The sequence below is a fragment of the Pseudopipra pipra genome, chromosome 1, assembly GCF_036250125.1.
Source record: "Pseudopipra pipra isolate bDixPip1 chromosome 1, bDixPip1.hap1, whole genome shotgun sequence".
NCBI lineage: Eukaryota > Metazoa > Chordata > Aves > Passeriformes > Pipridae > Pseudopipra > Pseudopipra pipra.
In genome coordinates this window covers 130,544,497-130,568,928 of record NC_087549.1, presented here as the reverse complement: position 1 = coordinate 130,568,928, position 24,432 = coordinate 130,544,497, and the positions used below count along the sequence as shown (strand labels likewise).

The 24,432-nt window shown below is 40.8% G+C and overlaps 1 protein-coding gene across 8 annotated transcripts in view; it reads left to right on the top strand.

The window, feature by feature from the left end:
- The first annotated feature begins 3,036 nt into the window (after positions 1–3,036).
- The window catches only part of DYNC1I1 (dynein cytoplasmic 1 intermediate chain 1), a 188,105-nt gene continuing 166,709 nt past the window's right edge, over positions 3,037–24,432 (top strand). For 3 of the 8 annotated variants that reach the window (XM_064677067.1, XM_064677057.1, XM_064677025.1), the window contains exons 1-3: positions 3,203–3,449; positions 20,588–20,705; positions 22,491–22,605. In XM_064677067.1, the coding sequence (XP_064533137.1) occupies positions 20,598–20,705; positions 22,491–22,605 (223 nt within the window). In that variant the 5' untranslated portion in view covers positions 3,203–3,449; positions 20,588–20,597. Of the gene's footprint in view, positions 3,450–20,587; positions 20,706–22,490; positions 22,606–24,432 lie in introns of all 8 variants that reach the window. The other 5 variants (XM_064677031.1, XM_064677047.1, XM_064677039.1 and 2 more) reach the window with 5 other exon arrangements.

Genomic DNA, 24,432 nt, shown 5'->3' with positions numbered 1-24,432 from the left:
TCATTAATTACTTAAATGTGAACAACTCTGTGTAAAGTAACTTCAAAAGGAAAATATGTCAAATTGTTTTCCCTCGAAATTTTACAATCTAGTAATTAACCATATATTGCACTTATTAATCTCCATGGAACCTCTACATTTTACACGTGTGTAAGATAGAAGAGGGGAGACAGGCAAACAATGAATTTTTGAGGTTTTATCAATAGTCTTTTTCCCCGCACAATCCATGGACTATGATGAGCCCCAAACTTTTCCTTAATCTTTGATTTCTCTTTAGAGGACAGCATATGGCTGTGTGTCCACATACAGCTAACAGAGAAGGCAGTTAGTTGATTGCTGGCCAGTTTGCCCTCTGTTGTTCTAATAAAGCAATTTGAGGCAACAGTAACTACCTTCTGAACTCACAGAGTGACAACTTAAAGGTTTCGAAAGTAATCTTAACTCTATCCTACTGCACATTCAGCTGGCGATTAAGACATACATAATAGACAATGCCTACTAGCAGAATATATGGACTTGGATAATATTATGGATTTGTGTTTAATGGGAAAACATGAAATTAGTACCCATTTTGGGTTATACTGAAATGACTGGATATTTTTCATTAAAAGCTGTTATGAAGGCATTATGATCTATTGATCATAATGATTTTTTTTGAAAAATTACTATAATCATATCTTCCTGGAGTATAAAGATTTTATCCCTGTCTCGTAAAATTAGAGACAATACAATTTGCATCCCTAGAACAAGAAATCCACAAAAATGGTGAGGGCTTTTGCTGTGGAAGATTAGCGAAGATAATGGTAAGATTAAGGTCAAAGAGAACAGAGCATCACTTGTAGAGAAAATAGTTATTCCTTCAGAGAACTCCTTAAGTAGGCTGGTTGTGTATTTTTCTTGTGTTCCCAAAGGTTCACCTAGGATCAACTATTCTATCCTACCTAGGATCACTTCTCTCCAGATTTCCTTACAATAGCTTATTTTGAGGAGAAATTGGCCACCGAAGTTCTTTCTGAACTCTTCTGTATAGGATTCCTCATTATTCAACAATAATTTTACCAGGTCTGTCATTATGTTTGATGAGGATTTTTAAACAATTTTTCCCTGACATTTCCATTTCTGTGCTTTATTTTTATACTTTCAAAAGACTGAATCACCTCTGGCAAATATCACAAATATAAAAATTGTGTCCCATTGAACTGGGGTTTACAGGTTTGATTTTTTTTAAAACATCCTATGTAGTTATTGGTAGAACACAAAATATCATTACTTTGTAACAAAAATTGTAGGACTTAGCAAGCTTTGAATACCTATTTATGGCATATATTAGTGTGCCTGATGTTGTCATACAATGTGATGGCATGATATGTTTATGATACTGTGATATCATGTTGCATGTGGATGATACCATGGCATCATGGTTTATATGTATATGATAGCATGTTAACAATAGAAGAACCTCCTCGGGCACCACGGAGAACCAGTCTTATCTGTTGATTCAGGAATACTAAATGACCCAAAGGCCCTCTTAGGTCAGAAACAGTTTAAAGCAATCTGCTGAGTTTGCAGGAAATTTGCAAATGACTCACGATCGAAAGGAACCTAAACAAACCTTGTGGGATTTATGCTAAAGCTGAGACTAAGGCCAACACTTCCAAAAGCAAACAGCAGTTTCTGAAGCTCAATTTTGAGTGTCTGATTTTGAAAGGGCCTTATTTTAATAAAGAGTTGCAAACCAAGTGCCCCAAACTCAAAACATTGCAAATCATACATTTAAATTCATGGGCTGTTTTACACATGCTCCAGCCTGCAGAAGCAGATGTTGCTCTCTAAGGACTTTCACAGGAGACCAAGATGTGAATCTTTCCTGCTTCAACTCCAGTGAAATTGAGAAACTGTTATTTCATTACTGTGTCGTCACAGCAATGAATGCTTTTGTTCCTCTTCAGAGTTCTTTGTCTCCTGGCCAGGTGTGGTCCAGTTGGGTCTGGCACGTACTGGAGGTGACGTGAATTCTTGATGGCTTTTCAGTGGGCTGGATATACCTCATGCTTCCCAGAACAGGCGCTGGACCTGGAATGATAGTGCCTGGAATTAGTGCTTCCCAACAAAGCAAACCAAGGGGTTGGACTCTAGGAACATGTTCCAGGATACCTTTCCTGCTCTCTTGGACCAGAGTGACGGAGAACAGTGAGTCATATGTCCAGGACATCACATTTTTAAAGGATAAACCATGGTACCAAAGGGCACATGTTTTCTTCCTCTGTGGGGCAACATATCTGTGTTCAGTGAGAGGGAGAGGGAAGCTGGGTCATCTACACCAGAGGTGGATGTTATTTGTAGGAGCATGGACAATCTCCAACAGCCTTGCTGGCACCTCTCACCCAGGAGATGGATATGTCAGTGTGGGGAGAGAAGCAGGTATCTGACCCTCCTGTCTGGTGCCTGTCCTCATAGGAGTGAGAAAACAGGGACAAAACCAAAATCTCTGCCTTTGGGCAGCCTTGCCCTCATTTAATCATGAAAGCTGGGTCTTGTTCCATTGTTCTGGACATCTGCCTGTTCTTCCACAAAGGGACAGGACTAAGCAGGAGCCTGCTGCCCTCATGACAGCTGATCAGGCTGCTACAGGGCTGCTGGCCAGGCCATCATGATAGAACTGATGGCCAGACTGCCATGGGGGTGATGGTGAGTGAGGCTACAGTGAGGGTGATGATGAAGCTGCTGTGGAGGTGATGGTGAGTGGCATTGAGGAGGGATATCCTAGGCAGCTTTGGGGGTGATGGCTAAGCCGTTGCGGGACTGTCAGCTGCTGCTGCTGCCATGAGAATGACGGCAGAGATGCTGTGGAGGTAGCGGTGGATGCTGCCTTGGCTGTCGTGGGGCTGACGGTGAAGCCGGTGTTGGACTGACAGGCGGGCTGCCGTGCAGCTGCCTGCTCGGGGGCTACAGAGGGAAAGCCTGCGCCACTGTGAGGGTGACAGCGAGGGGACCGAGCCGAGTGAGCCCACCTCAGGCCGGAGCTGCTGGGGGCGGGCGCGGGGACCTCCTCCCCGAGGCCCCTCCGCCGCCACCTGCCCCGGGCCCCCCGCAGCCCCGCCCCGGTCCCGCCGGAGGCGGCGGGGGTGTCGCTGCCGGGGGCGCGCGGGTGGAGGAGGAGGAGGAGGCGGGAGGAGGAAGGCGGCAGCAGCAGCTCTCGGGAGGAGCCTGTCCAGCGTGAGACAGCACATTCAGCCGGCGGCGGCGGTCCTGCCGCAGCGGCGGGCGGCACGGCACGGCACGGCTCGGCTTAGCACGGCTCTGCTTAGCACGGCTCGGCTCAGCACGGCGCAGCTGCCGGTCTCGGCCATTCAGTCAGCGAAGCATCCCTCCTCTCTCCCGGCGGCGAGGGCTCAGTGAGGGCTGCGCAGCGCCGGGAGCCCTTCCACATCTCCCGGGCGCCGGCGGAGGTGAGGCACCCGCGGGGGCGGCGGGGCCGGGACGCGGCGGAGGAACGAGCAGGGGCTGCCTTTGGGGCCCGGCGGTGGCCGCGGAGGAGCCGGGCAGGGGTCGCTCCTCGGGATGCGCCGCGGCCGCAGAGCCCGGCGGGCGGCCCGGCGGGGCGAGCGGCATCCCCGGCTGCACAGAGGGACCGGCCGGTCCTCGCCACGGGTGGGCTCTGGCTCTGCCACCCCGGCGGCTCCTCGGCGGGGAGGGCTGCGGGGAGCGAGCCCCGCCGGCCTCGGCGGCACCTGCTCCGGTCCCTGGGGCGCCTCCCGGCCCCGGCTGCGAGTGGCCGCCGCAGGTTCCCGGCTGGTGGCTCAGCGCTGAACAGCTTAAAGCAAAAGGGGGTGGTAAAAGTTTTCCATCTATAATTTTTTTGCACAGCATAAGCAGTACCGGGTTTATTCAAGTCCACGACGACAGCGGACAGTAAATAGATCTTTTTTCCTTCCTAAGGTAATTTCCTAAAAGGGTGAGAGAAGGAGGGAGTCAGTCAGAGGCCTTTTTTCACCAGTAGTCCATTGAAATAGATTTTCAAAAGGATATTATTACAGTTACATCATGCCGGGAATCCCTCAGGGTCAGCAGAGAGCATAAGACCCCAGATATTTCCTAGACAAAGCCCTTGAATTACATACTGGAACAAAATTTGTTTTTCTGTCTCTCTTGCCATTGAAAGTACAAATTTCAACTCTAAATGCATATAAAATAGGGACTCTCAGCAGATAAAGCAATCTAACTTGCTGGTAAAGGGGTGATGAGATGGAAAGACCTGATAGGAAGCTGGCATGTTACTTTGGCACCTGGTAATTTATCCTGACACACAGGGTTTTGTCAGTGCTTCGATTCTACATGAAGATGTTAAGTTGCATCTGAAATGATTCTAAATATCATGAAGCACAGGACTGCAAAACCTGTTTCAGAATGGAAATCCAAATCCCAGGACCATCTATCTCCTGATAGGTGGTGTTATCAGAGCCATTGAGGAATTTAATTTCTGTCACTATCAATGTACTTTGTTGAAGTGCCTCATTTCTTCTTGCTAAGTTAATAGGCAAAAGTTACATGTTTTCTATCCTGATGCTTTAAAGCTTTTTTTAATATACTTTCTTTCCATATGAGAGGACATCTCTAGGAACATTCTCCACACTTAAGAAAGGCAGATAAAATTCCTTCTGTAATTTCTCTGTAGCATTTCTTTCCAAGAGTGGGTTTCTTCAACTCAAACCTTGCAGCTGCATCCAGATGTTCTCCCCATGGGAGTGCTCACTCTGGTAACCATCCTCTGCTTTATTTTCTTTTCCCAAAATCATCTGTTTATAGACCACAAAAATAAAAAATGTGTTGGCCCTTCTCTACCTTCTTTGTGAACAGAGTGTTTTGAGGACTGGGACTTGACATAGTCTTCCTTTGAATGTGTAAGACTTCCGAGGGCCAGGTATGTGGAGATCCAAGAGGCTGTTTAGAGTTGTATTAGCTAGATTTCTCCTAGCTCTAAGCATTTCTGCTTCAAATTAGTCTACCCAAAAAATGCACTAACCGCAGTGCCGCCTTATCTTATTCCTTTAAGACAGGAATCTTTAGAGGAGCAGCAATAAACCACACCCTACATACACATGCAGTGGTTACTGGGAGTTTGGAAATCTGGCTACTCAAAAAATACTCAGGGAAATATTCTTTGGTACCCTGAAGATCTTAAATTAAGAAACTGACCTTCCAGCTCTTTCTATAGGAGGAAGGGGAGTGAGCTGCCCTCCTTTGTGATGTCTTTCAGTTGCTATTTTTTTCATTATTGAAATGCATTTGTTTTCCATTATATTTTTCCAGCTTCAGGTTTCTGGTTCCTGTTATGCCTCTCATAGATAAAAGCCTTGCTTTAGCAGCTGTCTTCAGTGTAGGTACTCTAAATGATGCAGCAAGAACTTACCTGCTTTATTTTCAAATAAATTAACAGATCAAGTCTCTTGGTCTTCTTTTCTTTTGTAAGACAGGTTTCAAGAGTCATTCCTTGCTGCCATCTGTTTTCCAATTGCAAGAAGACAGAGAGGGAATACTAGGTAGAGCTGGATGGAGTGGGTTGCATTAGAGGTCCCACCATTGCAGGATACTGGACAATGGTGTGAAATGGGCTGGAAGGGAAAAGCATGGGGGATCAAAATAGAAAAACATAAGGCATTGTTGTTTTCCAAAGCTTCACCAACTCCTGCTAATGATTCAGATAATCATGTGGTATCTTTCAGCTCCTCAAACTTTACTTCTGCTCATAGAGGTTTAAAATATGCTCATGATTCCTCTCTAAGACTACTCAGGCTTGTTAACCAGAGCTATGCCTTGAGTACCTTGTTGAGCTCCTTAGGCTTGGTTTGACCAACAACAGAAGTAGTAATTAGTAATCTTTCAGAGTCACTGATGCCTAGTGCCAAAATGAGTTGCTACTTGGAGGTGGTGGTGGAATGTTAACAGAATGATCCTCCCTGTCCTACCCATGAGATTTTATTTTCATGGAAGTTGGTAGGAGGTAACACTGAAACCCTCTCTGAGGTGCATGTGGAAATTCATATCTGCAGAGATATGGTCTCGGGCTTCCTGCAGCCACAACCAGACATCCTGATCTCTCAGTGCAATACCCATCTGATACTTTCAGACTTTAAAAGCTTTAAATGAAATAGTGTCTGTAGATGTAATCTGCATGTTAAAGGGACATTTTCTGGATGAAATACCAATGGAGTATCCTGGCAAAGTGCCCTTAGTACAGATGTAACTTGTGTTAGTAAAACTGTGCTTTTGCCAGTGCAGCTTATTTTCATCATCTGAGCAACACAAATCATACAGGTGAGCACACATTTATGTGTCCATGAGGGGCCTTGCTTTCCAGATTAGGGATTGAATGGTCTTCCCCTCAGCTGGCATATGTAAGCAGGCAGAAATGAAAATGCAGGAATGGTATTGCTTAACAAACAGAAAATCTGAAAAAATGTGAAAAGAAGTGTCTGAAAAGCTGCAGTGGCAGCCTGAGACCCTGTCTCAGTCTAAATCTCAGATAGATGCAATATGTCCCTTTAGCTACTTGGTAATTATCTATCTAAAACAGTGCTAGCCCTTTTTAGTTAGAGATGACATTGGAAGCTGTTGTTCACTTGGCCATCTGCAAGCTTTCAAAATAAGGCAGTATACATGAGCTTGCTCCACCAGTACTGTTCATTTTATGTGGCATTATCTTGCCAATTTTTGGGGAAATGGCTACTTCCAGGCAGATGGCAGGAGCTGCAGGAAGCTGTGAAGCAGACTGATGTGTGAGCCAGCAGATCTTATAGATACAAGACACCTCTGATCATCTGTGGCAGGTGATGTACCAACTCCTCCTGAGCTTAAAATAAAGGCCCCTCTTTCTTTTTTACTGCGCTTCATCAGCACTTTTTGTCTTCCCTTTTTGAGGCAAAAGCATTCTGGGAGTTCAGTGCTGCATGGAGAAGGCATGGAGCAGGAATGACAGTTCTTGAAGCTTTTTGTGGGCAGCACACCATAACTCCATGATGAAGTTTTAGGGGCAGAGGGCTCATCCTGCCACTGCTGACAGTAATAGGAGTTTTTCTGTGACTTCTCTGGTGGTGACTGTAGCCTCTAGAGTGATGGCAGAAGTCAGCTAGGTACATTGAGAGCTACAATGCATCTCCAAACTCTATTGAAGGCAATGAGAGCCTGTGCATTGATTTAAAAGACTTTGGTTGAGGTCCTGTACAACTTCTGCGTTGACCTGTGTGCAGATATCTGTGTTACCTGATGAATAATCACTGCTTAGATGACTCTTGTGATTCTTGGCTGTTAATCTTACAGTAAAAGTACATTATCCTATTTTACATTTAGCACTGCTCCCATGCATTTAGATCAGCTTGCCTGATCCAGAGAGACAGGTTACATCAACCTGAGGAGCAAACCTCCCAGGAGCCCTTCCGAAGCAGTGCAGTTCTACCTTGTGTGTTTCTCAGGTGCTGGCTGACTGTCCCTGCTTGGCCCTAGAATAATTAATGAGTAATTCAACAGAGGGAGAAGGCTCATGTACTGCCACTCAGCAGAAAACAATTACAGAGGGAATCTTTTAAGGACATAACTTTTTCTTTTCAGTGATATCTTTTCTTCACATATTTTTTTCCTCTTGCTGTTGTTCCTTTTCTCTTTTCCTCAATACTTGTCTTACCAACACATTCCCTCCTTGCTGGTATTCCCTTTCCCTTTGTCTTCTCTCCCTGGCATAGAACTGATTTTATTTCCTTGCTCTTTTCTCCCTCCATCTGTGGTGTGGTACAAATAATTCTAAATCCTGCTCCTCAGTTACTAATCTTTCACTTCAGCCCAGCAGAAAGATGCAGTGTGTTTTGTGTTCAAACAATGGGGAGTTATAGTATGGCGAAGACACAAAACTGCCTAGTATGATTAAATATGAATAAGTTTAGTGGAGGCTGTATTTTTTATCTGTTTATATCACTATATCCAAGCCTCGCTTGATTATAATATTTTCAGGTTGAATTTGACAGAAAAATCTGTGCTATGTTAGTATTGAAACTATGCTATGTTAGTGTTGAAAGTTAATCACTGTAGGTCTTAGACCACATGCAGAGAAAATATGGATTTCTCTTGCTTTAAACTGTTCACTCCTTCTGTTCTATATCCATTAACACAGATCTTAGCTTTTAAAGGGCATAGACAGCGGTATTAAATCCCTGCTATTCAAGGCATGCCCTTGTTTCGTGTTTTGCACATTAGGCCACCACTGTTAGGATCAGAGTGGTTACCAGGTCACTTGGTAATTGGGGCAAAGACATTTCAAATGATTGCTATTGTATATTTTCAGAAATTAAAATATTTAACAAAACAGGGTCACATGTAAAAAACCAACCAAACCCAGACTGCATCTAATATAGTTCCTTATATTTGAACCTGTCTGTCCTAGTTTAAGGACTGTTCCACCGACACTCAGCATTTAAAAGAATTTCTTCTCAGATTCTCACAGCACAAAGTTGTGGGACTATCTAAACTCATGTGACTTGTTTCATAATACATGTTTATCTTCTCTTTAAATAATATAAAAGATTCACAGTTTTCATTAATCACACTATTCAAAGTCGTATGACATTGGTTTTTTTTCATCATTTTGTTTTGAGTTACATTTTGAGCAATTGCTGAACCAGAAGGTTGTTTGTATCATAGTCCTGCAGTATTTCAGATCTGTTTGCCTCTAAATGAATTCTTATTTTCTTTGTCCTTTTTCGCTCTAACTGCTCATAGAGCTTTGTTACACACTCATAGCACTTTGTTACAGACTATCAACTTCTGCCGGTCTTCATTGCCTAGGAACACAAATTACTCCTGCAAAAGCCGAGAAAAGATAGTTCAGATTATATCTACCTATGACTGTAAACTGTGTGGTGCATTAAACAATGAATGGCTTAAAAATCTATAACCTTTTGGAATGAAACAAGAAATCTGACCTAAATCATACCCCCTAGTGTGCACTTAGCTATTCATGTACGTAATCTGCTGCACTTGGCAAAGCCTGTGAATGTTGTATTCTTGCCTTTCACTATCTCCATAGTAGTAATAATAATACAACAAAAATTGTGCTGATGGAATAGGAGGGTATTGTACTGGAGACAAAATAAAAAAAAAAACAGTGATGCCATTCTCTCTTTGTGCTGAAAGAGCCCGTGGGAAAACTGTCCCATTATTTCCCACAATATTTTCTTTTTCACAGCAAGTTGAATAGCAAGAAAATGCAAGAAAGTCCAGTTTCTCAGCCTTTAAGGACCTCTGCAAATACATTAAAACACTCTGTGAAAATTCAGTACTATTTTATCTGATAATTATAAATTAAAGAGCTTTAGAATTTTCCCCCGTATGTTTAAAGCATAGAAATGTAAAAACGTCAGTAAATTATATTCTCTGGAATGGGCTAAAATGGAAAAAAATCCATATTGCAGCCTTACTACTGATGTTCTCCCCACCTTTTACATCAGCCCTTCCTTTATGTGCATAACACTTATCAGGTTTTATTGTTTACTTATCAGTGACTTGGGAGAGGGAAGTAAAAAACTCTGGACTACCACACTGGCAAACAAACATATGAGTCTTTTCAAACAAAATTATAATAGAATGCAATATTAATGTTAGTCAATACTAGTATTGATTTTTAAGTCTTTAAATGAAGATCATGCCTCCTCAACATTGATTCAGTAAAGTTCGATTAAGTTTTTCCTAAAAAAGTTTCTGATCTCACTAAACTAAGTGATTAATTAGTGGTAAGCATAATTAAAGTCAGTGGCCTCCCATTTTTTGTGTTATTTATCTGAAGGTATTGTGTATATATATATATATATATATAAAGCAATAAGACTGCTGTGCTTTCTCATATCACATAAGGTCTGATTTTGCTAAAGAGCCAACTATCATGTACCTGTGTTCTCCCCATTTCTCTCTTGTGATATTACAATGATTTGTAGACTTTTTTAAACTATGTTCTGCTCTTAGTCCTCAAGACTAAGTTCCAACTTATTGGTTGGAACCAGTAAGCCCATACATTTTACAGTTTGATATGGCTGGAAACCAGACATGGACGACTTCTGATTGCCTTGTGGACCTTCAGTGGTCCAATATTAGAGAGCCACTAGTAACAATTGATTTATTATAAAAAAATAAATGTTCCTCATTTGAAGAGAGCTGGTGGCCTCTAACTAGTGTCCTGGTCTCAAATTCTGGAACCAAGGTCCTGACATAGTGAGTCATGCACTGAGGGTTACTTCTGGAGGAGTCCTGCAATGTGCTCCAGAGATGTGATTGCCCCATCATTTAGGCTGGGCACTTGTTTGCTTCTGCTCTCAGTCAGCCCATTTGTCAAGTTTCTTTTCAGTGGAAGCCAGGGTACTTGAGAGTTATGTGGTTGTGTTGGAGAGAAGAGCTCACGTGCAGCCAGCCTTGCCTTGGTAGGAGCCTGTGCTTAAGGTGCAGAGTGTGCCTGGGACACATACCTGAATTCTCCAGGCTGGAAGTTCTTATGTTGCCTGGGAAGCTCAGCTACATCTAAACTGACAAAATGGTATAGAAATAGAAACCCAGTTTGCATTCCCCAAAAATCAGCTTGGCTGTCACCTAGCTCTTGAAGTACAGGCACTGTCTAAAAACTCCCTTTTTCACCTTAGAGTTCTGCTTCTGATGTGTTCTTACTCTTGAATCCCCAGACTCAACAGCCTGGATGTCTGTTGTCTGTCTCTCCTAGGCTGCTCCATCTAGTTTGCATTCCTTGAGCCCATCTGTCAGACTGTGTGCTCCATGATGAGCTGCATCTGACAACATCTGCTTCTGCTTTTACTGTACCCTGGTTTTAATGGGACCCACCTAAGGTAAAGGAGTCTCAGATCATTTTTGCCTTTGCTTAAAGAGATATTTGCCTTCATCTATGCTCTAACCAGCAAGCTATGTGTCCTCTACAGTAGGCACCTTCCCAGTCTTTCCCACTGAAGCAACTCCACATAAGACCAAAGTATTATAGTTTCTTTGGGTGTGAAAGAGCGTGTGGAAGAAAGAGAAAGGACTCTTCAGCACCTTGCTTCGAACACTCAGAAAGAAAAGAGTCTTCGACTCCAGATATGAAATACAGAATTGTATTGTAAGCTAAACAGTCACTGTGTATAATATAAACTAACCCTGAAACAAAGGCTAGAACCCAGGGGCCTCTGCTAGGGACTAATGTTTGCTCTCTTGCATCTGCTTCTTCTGGTCCAATGAATCTTTGCAGAAAAGAAATTAATAGAAAATAGCTTCAATTGTTAAGAATGCAATCTCCATTCCTCCAGTCTTTCTCACCCATTGGCCAACAGTCACCCTAGGGATGTGGGGTTTAGTCTTCTCAAGACAAAAAACCTCCAACCGCCCCAAAACCCCCCCAAAAAACCTACAAACAAAAAAAGACCCCCCCAAAACATGCTTCTTCTTTTTGTGTGGAATACTTTAACCACAAAAAAGATAAATGGAAGACATAGGCTACTTGGTTCTCAGTTCTTTTTCGTATTCAAATTCTTTGCAGAAGTCCTTTAAATTATGCTGTTATACATCTACATTTATCATCTTGCTTTTTCATCTGGAAATCTCTTTTTTCTCTTCTGTGGATCAACAGGAATGATTGGCTAAGGCAGGCTCTGAGCATTCATCTTGCTTTGTTAGTACAGCCACATAAGCCCTGGGAAGTACAAAAGGAATGATAGTGTTGTTTATTCTACTTTTTGAGAACTCTGCATATTTCTTGCATCCAGAGCTCTTTGCTGCTTTCTAAATCTTTAGGTGTGTCGACTTCAGAGATGAAATAAATTTGTAAGATTTTTAACCTAGTTACATCCTTACAAACATCAGCGGCAAAGCAAAGCATATTTTGTTATAAGAAAGAAACGATATCTGTGTAAGTCTTCCAGCAAAACCTGTGTGTTGGCAGCATAGCTTGTTCTTTGATGTCTCTCTAGCAGTTGTCATAACTGGGTTAAGAAACAGACACTAGAGAATGCATTTTTCATGTTTGGGTAAATGGCTTTAAGTATCGGTTTGGTAGCCATGTACCACTAGGGTTATCTCAGGGGGAGGGTGGAAAAGTCAGAGGGGTCAGTTTTACCCCTCCATAAGGAGTGGAAGTACATGTTTTAATGTCTCAAATGTTTGCAGGATGGAGAAAAGGAGTCTTTGTTCCACTTCAGGAGAGACTAGCAGGCATCTTGAAGCAAAATTCTATGTTAGATTTTAGTAAATCATTAAATATACTCTTGGGAGGGACTTTGGTACTGTTAGGATGAACCAGATATTTTACATAGGTTTTGAAAAAGTGGTCATATCCATGATAGCAGAAGATAACACTAAAATCTGAGCATTATATAGGAAGTAGATACAAAAGAGATTGAAATAAAAAATGGGAAAAAAAGGCTTTTTTTTTTTCTAGATAAGTGACCTGCAGCTTGAGAATTAGATTGTCATGTCTCTCACATTATCCATTTGTAAAGTTTTATCAATTTACAGCTTGAATTTGGTTTTCTTTTAATGTCAGAAAACATTTTTAAACTATCTTGCTAGGTCACAGAATAGCCAGAGTTGGAAGGGACCTTAAGAGATCATATATTTCCAACCCCCCTGCCATGGACAGGCACCTTTCACACTTTCAGTTTTCAGCTCAGAGCTCCATCCAGCCTGGTCTTAAACACTTCCAGAGATTGGGCATCCAGAAGTTCTCTGCACAACCTGTTCCAGTGCCTCACTACGCTCACAGTAAAGATTTTTTTCCTAATATCTAGGAAACTCTTTCAGCTGGAATCCATTCCCCCTTTTCCTATCACTACATGCTCTTGTAAAAAGTCACAGAATCACAGAATCAATTAGGTTGGAAAAGACTTCTGAGATAATTGAGTCCAACCTATGACCTAACACCACCTTGTGAACTAGACAATGGCACTGACTGCCATGTCCAGTCTTTTCTTAAACACCTCCAGGGACAGTGAATCCACCATCTCCCTGAGCAGCCCATTCCAATGCCCAATCACCCTTTCTGTGAAGAATTTCTTCCTTATGTCCAACGTAAATCTCCCCTGGTGCAGTTTAAGACTGTGTCCTGTTGTCCTATTGCTGGTTGCCTGGGAGAAGAGACCGATCCCCACCTGACTACAAGCTCTTCCTCTTTCTTGTGGGGTCCCTTCAGGGACTGGAAGGCTGCTATTAGATCACCCTGAAGCTTTTTCTTTTCCAGGCTGAACAACCCCAGTTCTCTCAACCTTTCCCGAGAGGAGAGGTGCTTGATCTCTCTAATCTATTTGATGGCCCTTCTCTGGATCTGCTCCAACACATCCATGTCCTCCCTCTGCTGGGGGCCCCAGAGCTGGATGCAGTACTTGAGGTGGGGTCTCACCAGAGTGGAGCAGAGGGGCAGAATCACCTCCCTTGGTCTGATGGCTACGCTGCTTTTGATGCAGCCCAGGATATAATTGGCTTTCTGGGCTGCAGGTGCACATTGCCAGGTCATGCCCAGCCTCTCACCCACCAGCACCCTCAAGTCCTTCTCGGCAGGGCTGCTCTCGATCTATTCATCCTGCAGTTCCTCTCTGAAGCAAGCTGGGAAAATCACAGAAGATAACATAGTACAGTGAGAAAGACCAGTTAATGTGTGGGGAATGTAGAGTCACAAAGATTTGGAATTTTGTTAAGTCCAGTCCCAGCCATATACAGAGCCACGTGTGGAGCCCTGCATCTTACTGCAGCTGAACAGTATAAGCCGAACAGAAACAGAAACTGATAGAGAGGGAAAGGACCAAGAATACTCAGAAGTCTTCTATTCTACAAAATCTAAATGTTGTCAGGCATGCAATTGGCTGTTTTGTTAAAAACATCCACTCTTTGTAATGGGCACAATTCCTGAGTCAGATCCCCAGGAAGTACAGATCAGTATTGGCTGCATCATTGAAGATCATATCCCAGCAGCACATCTGAGATAACTGTGCAGTTATAACTGTGCTCATTAATGCTTATGGAGGAAAAATCCAAGACACTTGAAAAGACCTATTTAACCAGTTTTCTTTGAGGTGATACATGCAATCAGTTTTATGGAACACATTATAAAGGGAGCATGTTTGGAGGGAGATGTGCAGCAGTTTTGCTAGGATAACCTGTTAATGTCTAGTCCTTACGTTCATTCTACTCCTAGTTGGAATGTTGTGTGTTTCTTACTTATCTCCAGTGAGTCGTTGCCAGCAGCTTGTTCACTTCAAACTTGATGGCTCTTCCATGGCACTATGCTTGTTGGAATTGAAAAGATCATGGTAAATTTAAGAGATTAATGAGAGACTGGGATGATGAGAAGGTGTTGCTTTATTGACACTACTCCTGGTGCTGGAAGAATGGGCAGTAGTAGAGCTTTGCTCATATGCTGCTTTGTGAGAACCCTATAATGCTGCTGAAACTGAATTAATTTTGTAGTAGGGCCATTATTGAAGAACAAGAGTGAAAAGATTAAATGGTAATAAATTGTAAGGGATGTATAATGGAGCAGTTGTGGGTACATATCTTACACCCTGTCAGCATTAAAATAAATAGGCTAGAGATGTGCTGACCTGTTGCATAGCAACCAGGAGGAAGCACAGAACCAAATCTCTGAATGCTTGTGATTTGTAAACCTTTATAGAACAGAGTACAAGACCTTTACCCATCTGCTAGAAATGTTCAGAAGCTGAAGGATAAAAATGGTCCATTCCCTGAAATCTAACACTTGACAACCATTTTTATTTATAGATAAATACACAGATGCAGTGTAAAAAGCTTGACTGTTTTGCCTCAAGGCTATGTAGAAAAAAATATTTAGTCTCTCCAATTTTAGTTAGTGTTTTCCTGAACTCATCACACAGGAGATTCCTCTAAATGCTGCAAATGCTATGTTTTTGCAGCTGCAAATATTTGCCCATTGTTGTGATCTTGTAAACATTTATATGCCCATTTAGCAAAATTATTTATGTTATTCGACTGAAGTCAAATACAAATTCAGATGCACAATGAAAAGAGGCACTCATGTTTATTTAAAAATCGATGTTGAGAAGATGATTCTGGCTCTTCTTGCCCATTTGAAGTGTGTTTCAAACATTATTTTCAAATGAATACGATGGATTAGAATGCATTTATACTAGGGTAGCAACTCCCTGTGGTTTCTTGCAGACCAAAGTTGTTTGTCTGCTTTGTACAATTTCATACTTTGCATGCACACTTTACAGTTCTAAAAGTCATGGGTAGATCTCATGGGAATTTTTTTCTATTGCAAAAAGGTATGATATTCCTAACTTTAGGGAAGACGGTCATTTGCACCAAGTAGAGATAAATATGGTATATTATAGAAATGAATTGGTTTTTTCCAGTAGAACACTCCATATGTAGTAGTTTCAATAGTAATAGTACTCCAACTCTATAAACCCATTCTTTATAACCAAAAATCACTGCGTAATGTATTTTATTGTGCAACATCCTTTGCATTTCACACTAAAGACATTTTGCAGTTTTGGACTCAAGAGTAACTGGCTCTTTATGAAGGCATATGAATAATACATCTACAAATACTAGATGCTGCCTATTTATTTCAGAGAAGTATATTAATGATTCAATTATAATTAGTTATATAGGATGACTAATGCCATATGTAACAGAATTTAATGAAGCCCTTTGGTACTTGCAGTGGAGATTATAACGAAAAGGACAACACAGGAAGTCACAAAACAGAAGAGACTTTGAGGCTCATGAAGTGGTGAAAACTTCTACTCTAGTGCAGCCTACTGAATGAACAGCATGTAAAAATCCCCCGAACACCAAAAAGCTGTAAAATCTGTAGGCTTTTTATATCTCCTACCAGATTTGGAAACTTAGGTTTCTTTTTAGATGAGCTTGGTGATAGCATGCAGACAAGATACTGTTCTAGGAAATATAAAGAATGGGCTTGATGAGGAGGGAGATATTATATGTTCTTTTTTTTTTTCTACTTAAAAAGTGTGCACTGTCATGATTTTCTTGTCTTCTTATTTTATTCATTATACATTGGGCATTCTGGCCTTATTTTTTCCTGTATTTAGTCCAACCTATGCACATATCTTGCCACTCTTTGTACCTGTAATTCTGGTTTTATTACTCTAGGAAGTATCTATTTATTGATGCTGAGATTCTAGTAAACCTCTTAATGCCTGTGACTGTTTCTGCTGTAAAGTGCTCATATAAATGCTTCGAAAAAGTATCCTCTCAAATATTGTGATACTGATCATTGATAAAGACCTTGTAGTTTATCATAAAACTGTAATAACTTGATTGGCTTGTACCTGTACTTGCATGGCTTTTAGCGTAGTTGAGGGTAAAACACTGCTGTTTGCATCGTCAATGCTTATATTATTACTACTGTCACTAATGAAATGGTCATGAGATGTTACTACCTGTGTGATAAGCTTAGGGAGTAGTTTGGCATATGTTCTGTACAGCAGAGAAGTCTGTGTAAACATCATTATTATTTTAAGATTAATGTAAATGGTCTTTCAAGTATCTTGTTTCATATACTGACAAGCTAAAAGGAACTGCTGGGAGAATATTAAGGACAGGATTCTTCTCACCCAGTCTGAGACATTTACGGTGGAGATTTCTAGAACTTAATGTAGATCTCCCAGGGCCCTTTATCATCATTAGAGAGGAACTGGTGACTTTGGGGCATGCTTAATCTTAACTCCTTTTAAACATCTGCTTTAGTACAATTGGAGTCACATCCTAGGATACCCAGACTCTTCTGATTTTACCTATATTGATGGTAGTGATAGCTCTGCATGAATGTTTGGGCATCTAGATTTTGTGAGCTAAGCCCAGTAAATGGTGAAGTCCCAGAAAACAGTCCCCAGAAGCTGGCAGTGCTTTTGCACATTCCTGAGTAGCTGCCATCATGGTGGACCTGGTGCATAAGTGTTGAGTGTGTAAGTGGAATTGGCTGTATCTCCAAGCCCAAGAGGGGATTCTCAGGCATATTTAATGCATACGGGAAAAACTGGCATCTTGAAATAGAACAGTCTGTTTCATAGAAGTCATACCGTGAGGAGCTGGCTCCTTTCCTCAGTATCTCAAAGGAAGGAGAATTCTCTCAGTGTATTAGGAGTGCAGGTGGGTGCTCTCTGTGCAAGGTCCTGTCATATCACAAGAACCTATATTAGCATGGTGGAAAGTTCTTCTGAAGTGGGAGGACTCTCCCCTTTTATGACCACATCACTTGACAGTAAGCTGGGCCAAACAAATAAAAATTGATCTAAGATTATGCATCTCCCTTGAAGAAGGGAGCTCTGTTGCCCTTCTATGAGAATTACTTCTACACTTAATGCAAGGGTCAGTCTGTTTGTTCCTATATGTTCCTTCTCCCACAAAGGGGATTTAATTGCTTCACTACAAAATGTGCTCCTCTCTGTTTCTCTCTGACTGTTACCTTCTCTCTCCCAGGCTGGAGATTAGGTCGTGCATAAGCCTTGGGCTGTCATTCTGCACCACAGAGAACATTAAAAGTAAATCTTGTTTACTGTTTGACTTCATCTCTCTTGGTGTGGTGTGCCTTTTGGCACACAGAATGGCAATTATTAGAAATTTGCTCCCAGTAATGAATGCAGTGTTAACTCAAGGTTAATGCCAAGCAGAGTGACAAGTACGCTTGCCTTTTTGCTTGCTACTGAATTGCTGGCATCTGAGAAAGATGGTTACATGCTTGTGGTGTTCAGTTTGTGCTAAAATTGTAAACAGCCAGTTTGAAGTTTGGTAAGCTGTCTGGAGGGCTAAGGCATGACTATAATATATGCAGGATGAAAGTATATAACTCAACTCTGGCAACATTCTTTGAAGGAAATTTAATACATTGTCTTCGGTGTATGCAAGATCTGTTTTATTAAAAATAGAGCAAAGGTATAATAGGATTTGATCACCCTGACTGGAACATTGTAAAGAAAGGGCCAGGCACTAAACCATTGATGCTTAAATCAGGGGAAAAGCTAGTTAGCTTCCCTGACATTAGGGGAATGAATTTTTAGAATGCTGTTCATTGATATCTGACAAACAGCTTGAAAGGGATGCCAAACCCTCAGGGTTTCTGTCAGGAGCCTTAAAACACATTTGCATATTTTTTGCATAGAAACAGGAGCTCTCTCTCTGTTGCCAAACTGCAGAACTAAAAGGATGCAAAAACTCTATCTAGTCCAAAGGGCTCTGAGGAGGAGCTTAACCAGAATTCAAATGTGTGCAATAGATTAGGAAAATTACTTCAAATGGGATTTCAACCATATCTAAGGGAGACACAGAAATCCTGAACAGATTGGTAGGCAAAATGCTACCTGCATTGCCATTAAAAAGCTTGTTTTCTTCTCTAGGCATTTCTCATGTAAAAAATAGCTCACTGACGTCAACTGATCACAAAGATTATTGTTGCTTAAGGTGCTGCTGCTTAATTCTCTTGATATCAAATGCAGTTTTTTTCTGAGAGTTTTGATTTTCTCAACTTGAAATCAATACTATTGTGAATAGGACAAGAGTGATGGAGGAATAAAGAAATTATTGTCCTCCACATGCAGCCAGTACAGCCAGTGGTCCTGTTTGTTGGCATCTGAATGTCTTTCCTAGCTATACCATTTGCTATCAATTGTTGTGGATTGAACCAGGAGTCCCTGAGCCTTGAAAGGACTGCGGGGTGCCTTGCCAACATGGGCAACTCTGCTGAAGTACAGAATCTGTGACAGTGTGAGCTGGAGTTTGAGTTAGACTGGTTTTAACTCCTGTTGGTGGGAGTTTGACTGGGAAATTTTAGCATCCATGGAATGGCTCACACACAGATACAGCTGTGCTCACCCCTCTGGTATCACTCATACTGCTCTTATGCCTGTCCTTTTCACTGAATTTTTTCCTTGTTTGATTCCAAATGTTATTCTGTTCTTTCGTTAAAGGAAAATACTCACAAAGACAAGAAAACATTTGGAGTCAAAATTGCACTTAATATACAGGCGATATTGTGTTGGCAATATCTTCTATATCATGGACTAACTATACTTCTATCATTTTGAGGAGGAAGCTGATGGCTGCAGAGAAATCATTATGGGTGAAAGCATCATGAAATTTTTAGCATACAGTTTTACTCTCTGGTCATCCACCCACCCAGGCATATGTGGGTGGAGTTCTCATTGTATTAACAGAGAGTTGCCTTTTAAATTTCCCATGGATCAAGTGAACAATAGACTTCCATTGCGTATACATGGCAGTGCCATTGATCTGATTGATTTTGAGTTGCAGTGGTGGATGTGGTCAGTGATGTGTGAACAGGAAAGGCGCAGTTAACTCTTTTCATGAAAGACTATATTAGCCAAACCTGTCTTTGAAATAAAGTTCTAATAAGAAAGGCCGTATTGATACAGTTAGATTACAGTTCACAGTGATTATGATGTTAGAAAATGAGAACGTTATCTGTGACTTAAGTTATGGATTTGCGCAACACTGGTGGGGTTTTAAAACTTTGGAAAAAGATTGGTATATCTTCTTTAAAGATCTGGCTTTTTATCTGCATAATGTAAGTTTTTATCTCCTTACCCTTGATTTTCAAGGCTCACGTACGGCAGCATAGGCTGACAGAGACTAACAACGCAGAGTATGTGTGGCTTCACATCAACATCCTACAGAGAAATGGTTTTAAATGGTGGAGGAGGCCTTTCAGTAGCTCAGAAGAAAGGTTTTTGCCAAGTTCGTGTGGTTGCAGTCAAATCAGGAGTATTAGGCATGTCTCCTGCCTCTTGGAAAGATGAACATCATACTGTTGGCAGAACAATGAGACACTTGGGTCTGCTGAGTTGCCTGGTTTTGTGCCTTGTCTGCAGGTTCTTGGGGGAGTGGCGCAGCTTTCCCTGGACAGGGCAGAGGAAATTCCTATGCAGGATAGGCCATAGCTTGGGGAGAGTGTTCGTTGGGGAGGTGAATGTGTGAAGATACTGCAACTGAGCTAATGGTCTGTCTGGAACTGTACTGGTGGAACGGGGAATCCTGCATGGCAGCCATGCAAGGCACCTGCAGAAGCAAAAGCTATCACATTTCTACTTTTTTCAAGTAAAATTATTGCTTACCTAAGATGTACAGGGCTGTTTGGGGCAGATCTTGTTCTCATACTTAAAACTGAAATCTATTTGTGGATCTGAGTTCTACAGTCTGGCAGAGCTTCTGAAGATGATGAAAATCAAAAGACTTTAGCTTCAGTGTACGGAAGCATTAAAACCTTATTTTGAACAGCAGTGGATTTGTTTCACAGAGGTAGTTTTCTAATAAAGGTAATTTGAAAATATATTCCACATTTGGTGATATTCTGGTCTAATTTCTTGAAATAAAAATTGTGAAGAAAATATTCCACTTTCTACAATGTCAGTATAGTCCAAGCATCAGAATTTATATAGAATTATATTTGTAGCAATTTTAGAAGCGCTATTTTTAATATAATTATCTTTTTTTCCCCAGTAAGTAGGGAAACTGTTTAATTCTGTTTTCACCTTGATTTCCAAACTTTTGTTTCCAGCAGAGTCAAAATGTCAGACAAAAGTGATTTAAAAGCAGAACTTGAGCGCAAAAAGCAACGTTTGGCTCAGATAAGAGAAGAAAAAAAACGGAAGGAGGAAGAACGGAAGAAGAAAGAGGTAAATTTGCAAAAACACCTTTAGATAGCTCATGCTTAAAGAAGGGGCTTGTTGGGGTTTTGACATCTAAGTATTGCATAGCCCAAGGTATCTGTCATGTGGAATGAGATCCTTAAACCCACATCAGACCAGCCTTAAAATCAAAATGCTTATTTTTAGTCAAGAATGTTGGGGAAAGGGAATTGCTTTTAAAACCATGGCACTGTCAGATGACAACAGTTTAGACAACATGATGTGTATGTGTGTGTAGAAAGAAAAATTGATTTGCCACAATGCTTTTTCCTGGGCTCTCCTTCAATGGAAAGGGAGTGGAGAGTGGGGAAAGACAGAAAGAGGCCTCACATTTTTTCAGGCCATTACAATCTAAATATGTATTTTTGTACTCTGAAGACTAGTTTGATTACTAGCTAAGGTAACAGATTTACAATTATTATTCTCCAGTAAAGTAAAACATAATTGCAATTGCATTTTCGTCTTCTGGCATGGTTGCATCTTTCAGTTCTGTTGAAGTTTGATTGGCATATTAGTTTATTTGTCCTTGACAATATGCATTAGGTTTTTCATTAAGGGATTTGTACTTCTTTTTGTTCAGTCACTTAGTGGAATAGAGGTGAGAATTGACAGGGAGTGGATATTAATTTTCATGCAAAGTCAGAGAAGCATTAAGTGATTATGCTTCCTTTCCTTCAAATGTCAACACTTACTATAGTTTAAAGCACCTGTTATCCTTTACTAATAACTGGTTTCCTTTTAAACTGACACTTTAATATTGTACATGAATTTCATGGAATTATCGTGGAAATGTGATGTGATCCAAGAAATCAGAGTTCCAGTTTTGGCTGTCTTTTTAATCTTTTTTCATATGAGCCACATTTGTGCAGTTACCAGCACACGCCCCAGTGAGGCTCCTGGAGTCACTGGGGGAGTTGTTGATAAGCAGAACTTTAAATGGTAGCGTTTTCAGTGTTCATTACTAAAGAATTAGAGGGAAGGAAGCCAAGGTAATGGCTCAAGGGAGCTATTAAGTCCTTTCCTTTGTCCCCTGACTCTGATTTTATGCCTCGTGGAGATCCTGTGGCAGTTGGAACTTTCCATTGTCCCCGATAGCCAGATCTAGCTTGTCTCAGGACACCCAGCTCTACAGCTAATGCTGCAGTGTGTAATTGTGGAGCTGTAAATGGGCTGCACTGTGATGCCAGATGGCATCCAGGAGTGATGGCTGACACTCACTGAGGTGCTTAGCCATGCACACTGGTGCAGGAGAGTTGCCTACAGCCTTGCATTCTATGAGACAGTTCATGTGAAGAGCTGAGCACGGGAATTTGCCTGAACTTTGTAAAAGCCGTGTTCTTTCTGACCATGTCCAAACGGGAGAACATGGGATTCTTTTGAACTTCAAGGTTTTTTGTTGTGCTTGCACTGACATCAGCACCAGTGTGAGGCACTAGGCAAGTCCCCTTTGCCCCACACTCTGGTAGCAGCAGAAAGGGAAATCTTTTTGTGCAGTTCTGGCTAATACAGATGCTCCTCCTGGTTTTAGATGCCAGAGAGGGAGAAGGCTAATGTGCAGAAGATCCAAGGAGGTATAGATATCTAAGCAGAGAGGGAGGGCTCTTGTGGCCCTTTAGTTTTGGCTGTTGGTGCCAAAGGCTGCCAAAGTCCTAGTTTAGAGACGTTAGTTCTTTCCTTTACTCCTGTTAGATGTTGAATATTTTCTGCTCATATAATTGCTAGAGCTGATTATATGTGAAATGAACTTTTCTGTTTTCTTCTGTTTTAATTCAGGCTGATCTACAGCAAAAGAAGGAGCCAGCTCAGGAAGATTCTGACCTAGACCGTAAAAGAAGAGAGACAGAAGCTTTGTTACAGAGCATTGGTATATCTCCAGAACCACCCCTAGGTATTTAAGAGAAGAACACTGTAAAGCATTCAGCTTTGCCACAATGAATGCATTCTTTCTCCTAAAGCATGCTTGGCTTTTTTGATTTTTGGCTGTATTAGTGAAGTGAACTCTTCTGTTTGAATGCCTGCCATACCATCTACATATACAAGCTCATGGCATTATGAGTACTTGTCATTGCCTAAAACATCTGTTTCATTTCTTAAAGAAATTTTTGTGAACATAATGCAGGTTGGTTTTGCATACCAGCAGTGATTTCTTTTCTGATGGATTGTTTTATCTTCTCTCACATCTATCTGATGACCCAAAAATTTTATGATAAATACTGTACTTCATTAGTCCCAAGTTTTGTTTCAAAAATTCAGGTTAATCATTTATAAGGAAGGAGGAGCATAGTCATATTGGAGTTTCACTGATTTTCTTTTAAAATCAAGCAAAAGTGGAGAAGGGAAATAAAACCCCCCCCACAAATAGCAAAATGCTTATCAGCAAAACACTATTGTAGTTTTTAGCTCTGGTTTCATGTGCTCAAGTTCTTTTTTGGTTTTGATGTTTAATTCTAGAACCCAAAGTCCTCAATTTAAAAATACATTTAGTATCAAGTAATGGTTAGGGTAATTTTATGTATAATAAAATATGTTTTCTTGAATTATGTCGTAATATTATAAAATCAGATGCATTTTTAATGTCTAGTGTTTAAAATACTCATTTTTATCTAAGAATGAGTATATATGTCCTTATTATTTTATGAACTAAACATATATATTGATGTTGCAAATTATCAATTCTTATCTTAGTTAATTATTTTGTGTTTAATACTGACAACAGAACATGAGAATTCACATTCCTTTTAGTTAAAAATAGTATTTTGTTCTCTTTCATTCCCTGTATATGCACTCACAATTAATATACAAAGGAGGCTTTACTTCTGCCTTCACATATGATACCAGGTGTCACTGCGAATATGGAATATGTAAACAACCAGGCATACCTGTGACCTGCCAAAGGGCTGTAATGAAGATGAATTCCCTTTTCATGCTGCAGTCGTTCCTATGACAGTCTCTAGTGAGAATCTACATTAAATGTTTGACCACATGGAAAATCCAAATCTCTTGACAGGTCTGTCATTATACGTTATAAAGCATAACAAAGTAGTTTAAAGCTTTGCTCCATTAAATCTATAAAAGGAAATGCACATGATTTAAACCAAATGGGAAACTTTGTTTTTGCATTAAAACCCCTTTTTGTGTTTATTCATTGTGGCTGCTTTGAGGAATACTTGCACTAAGTGTTGACCGAAGCCATCTCTGCATTTTTAATATTTTTGAGAAACCATTTTAAAAGAAATCAGGATATTTTTACTCTTTTATTTATTATTTCCTTGCTGAAGAGCTTTAACTTGGGCTGACCTTAGCTATGAACTTCCTTTCCTGTTTCAGGAAACAAAACTGCCTTTGCATGAAATATGCTTCAAAAGCCCTGGCAAGCCAAAGAGAGAATCATTTCAAGAGCTTGGACAAATAGTGTCTAAACCAAGGGAAACTTTTCCTTGAGTGTTGAAATCATGTCCCACCCAAAATGGAAATTTTATATGACCTACCTTACCTAACACAATCACTAAGCAAACTAATATGTATTCTCACGTCTTTGGGAAATGATTTTAACTTAGCTGGATTTCCTTATTTAGCTTTTATTTTTTATGTCATTTCCACACTGCAGCCTTAGAGCATATGTAGTGATCACTGGCTTTTTATTTAAATTCAGAATTTGAAACGTATGCTTGTTCTGTTACCTACTTGACTTTACCAGAAGAGTTCACTTAGTTTT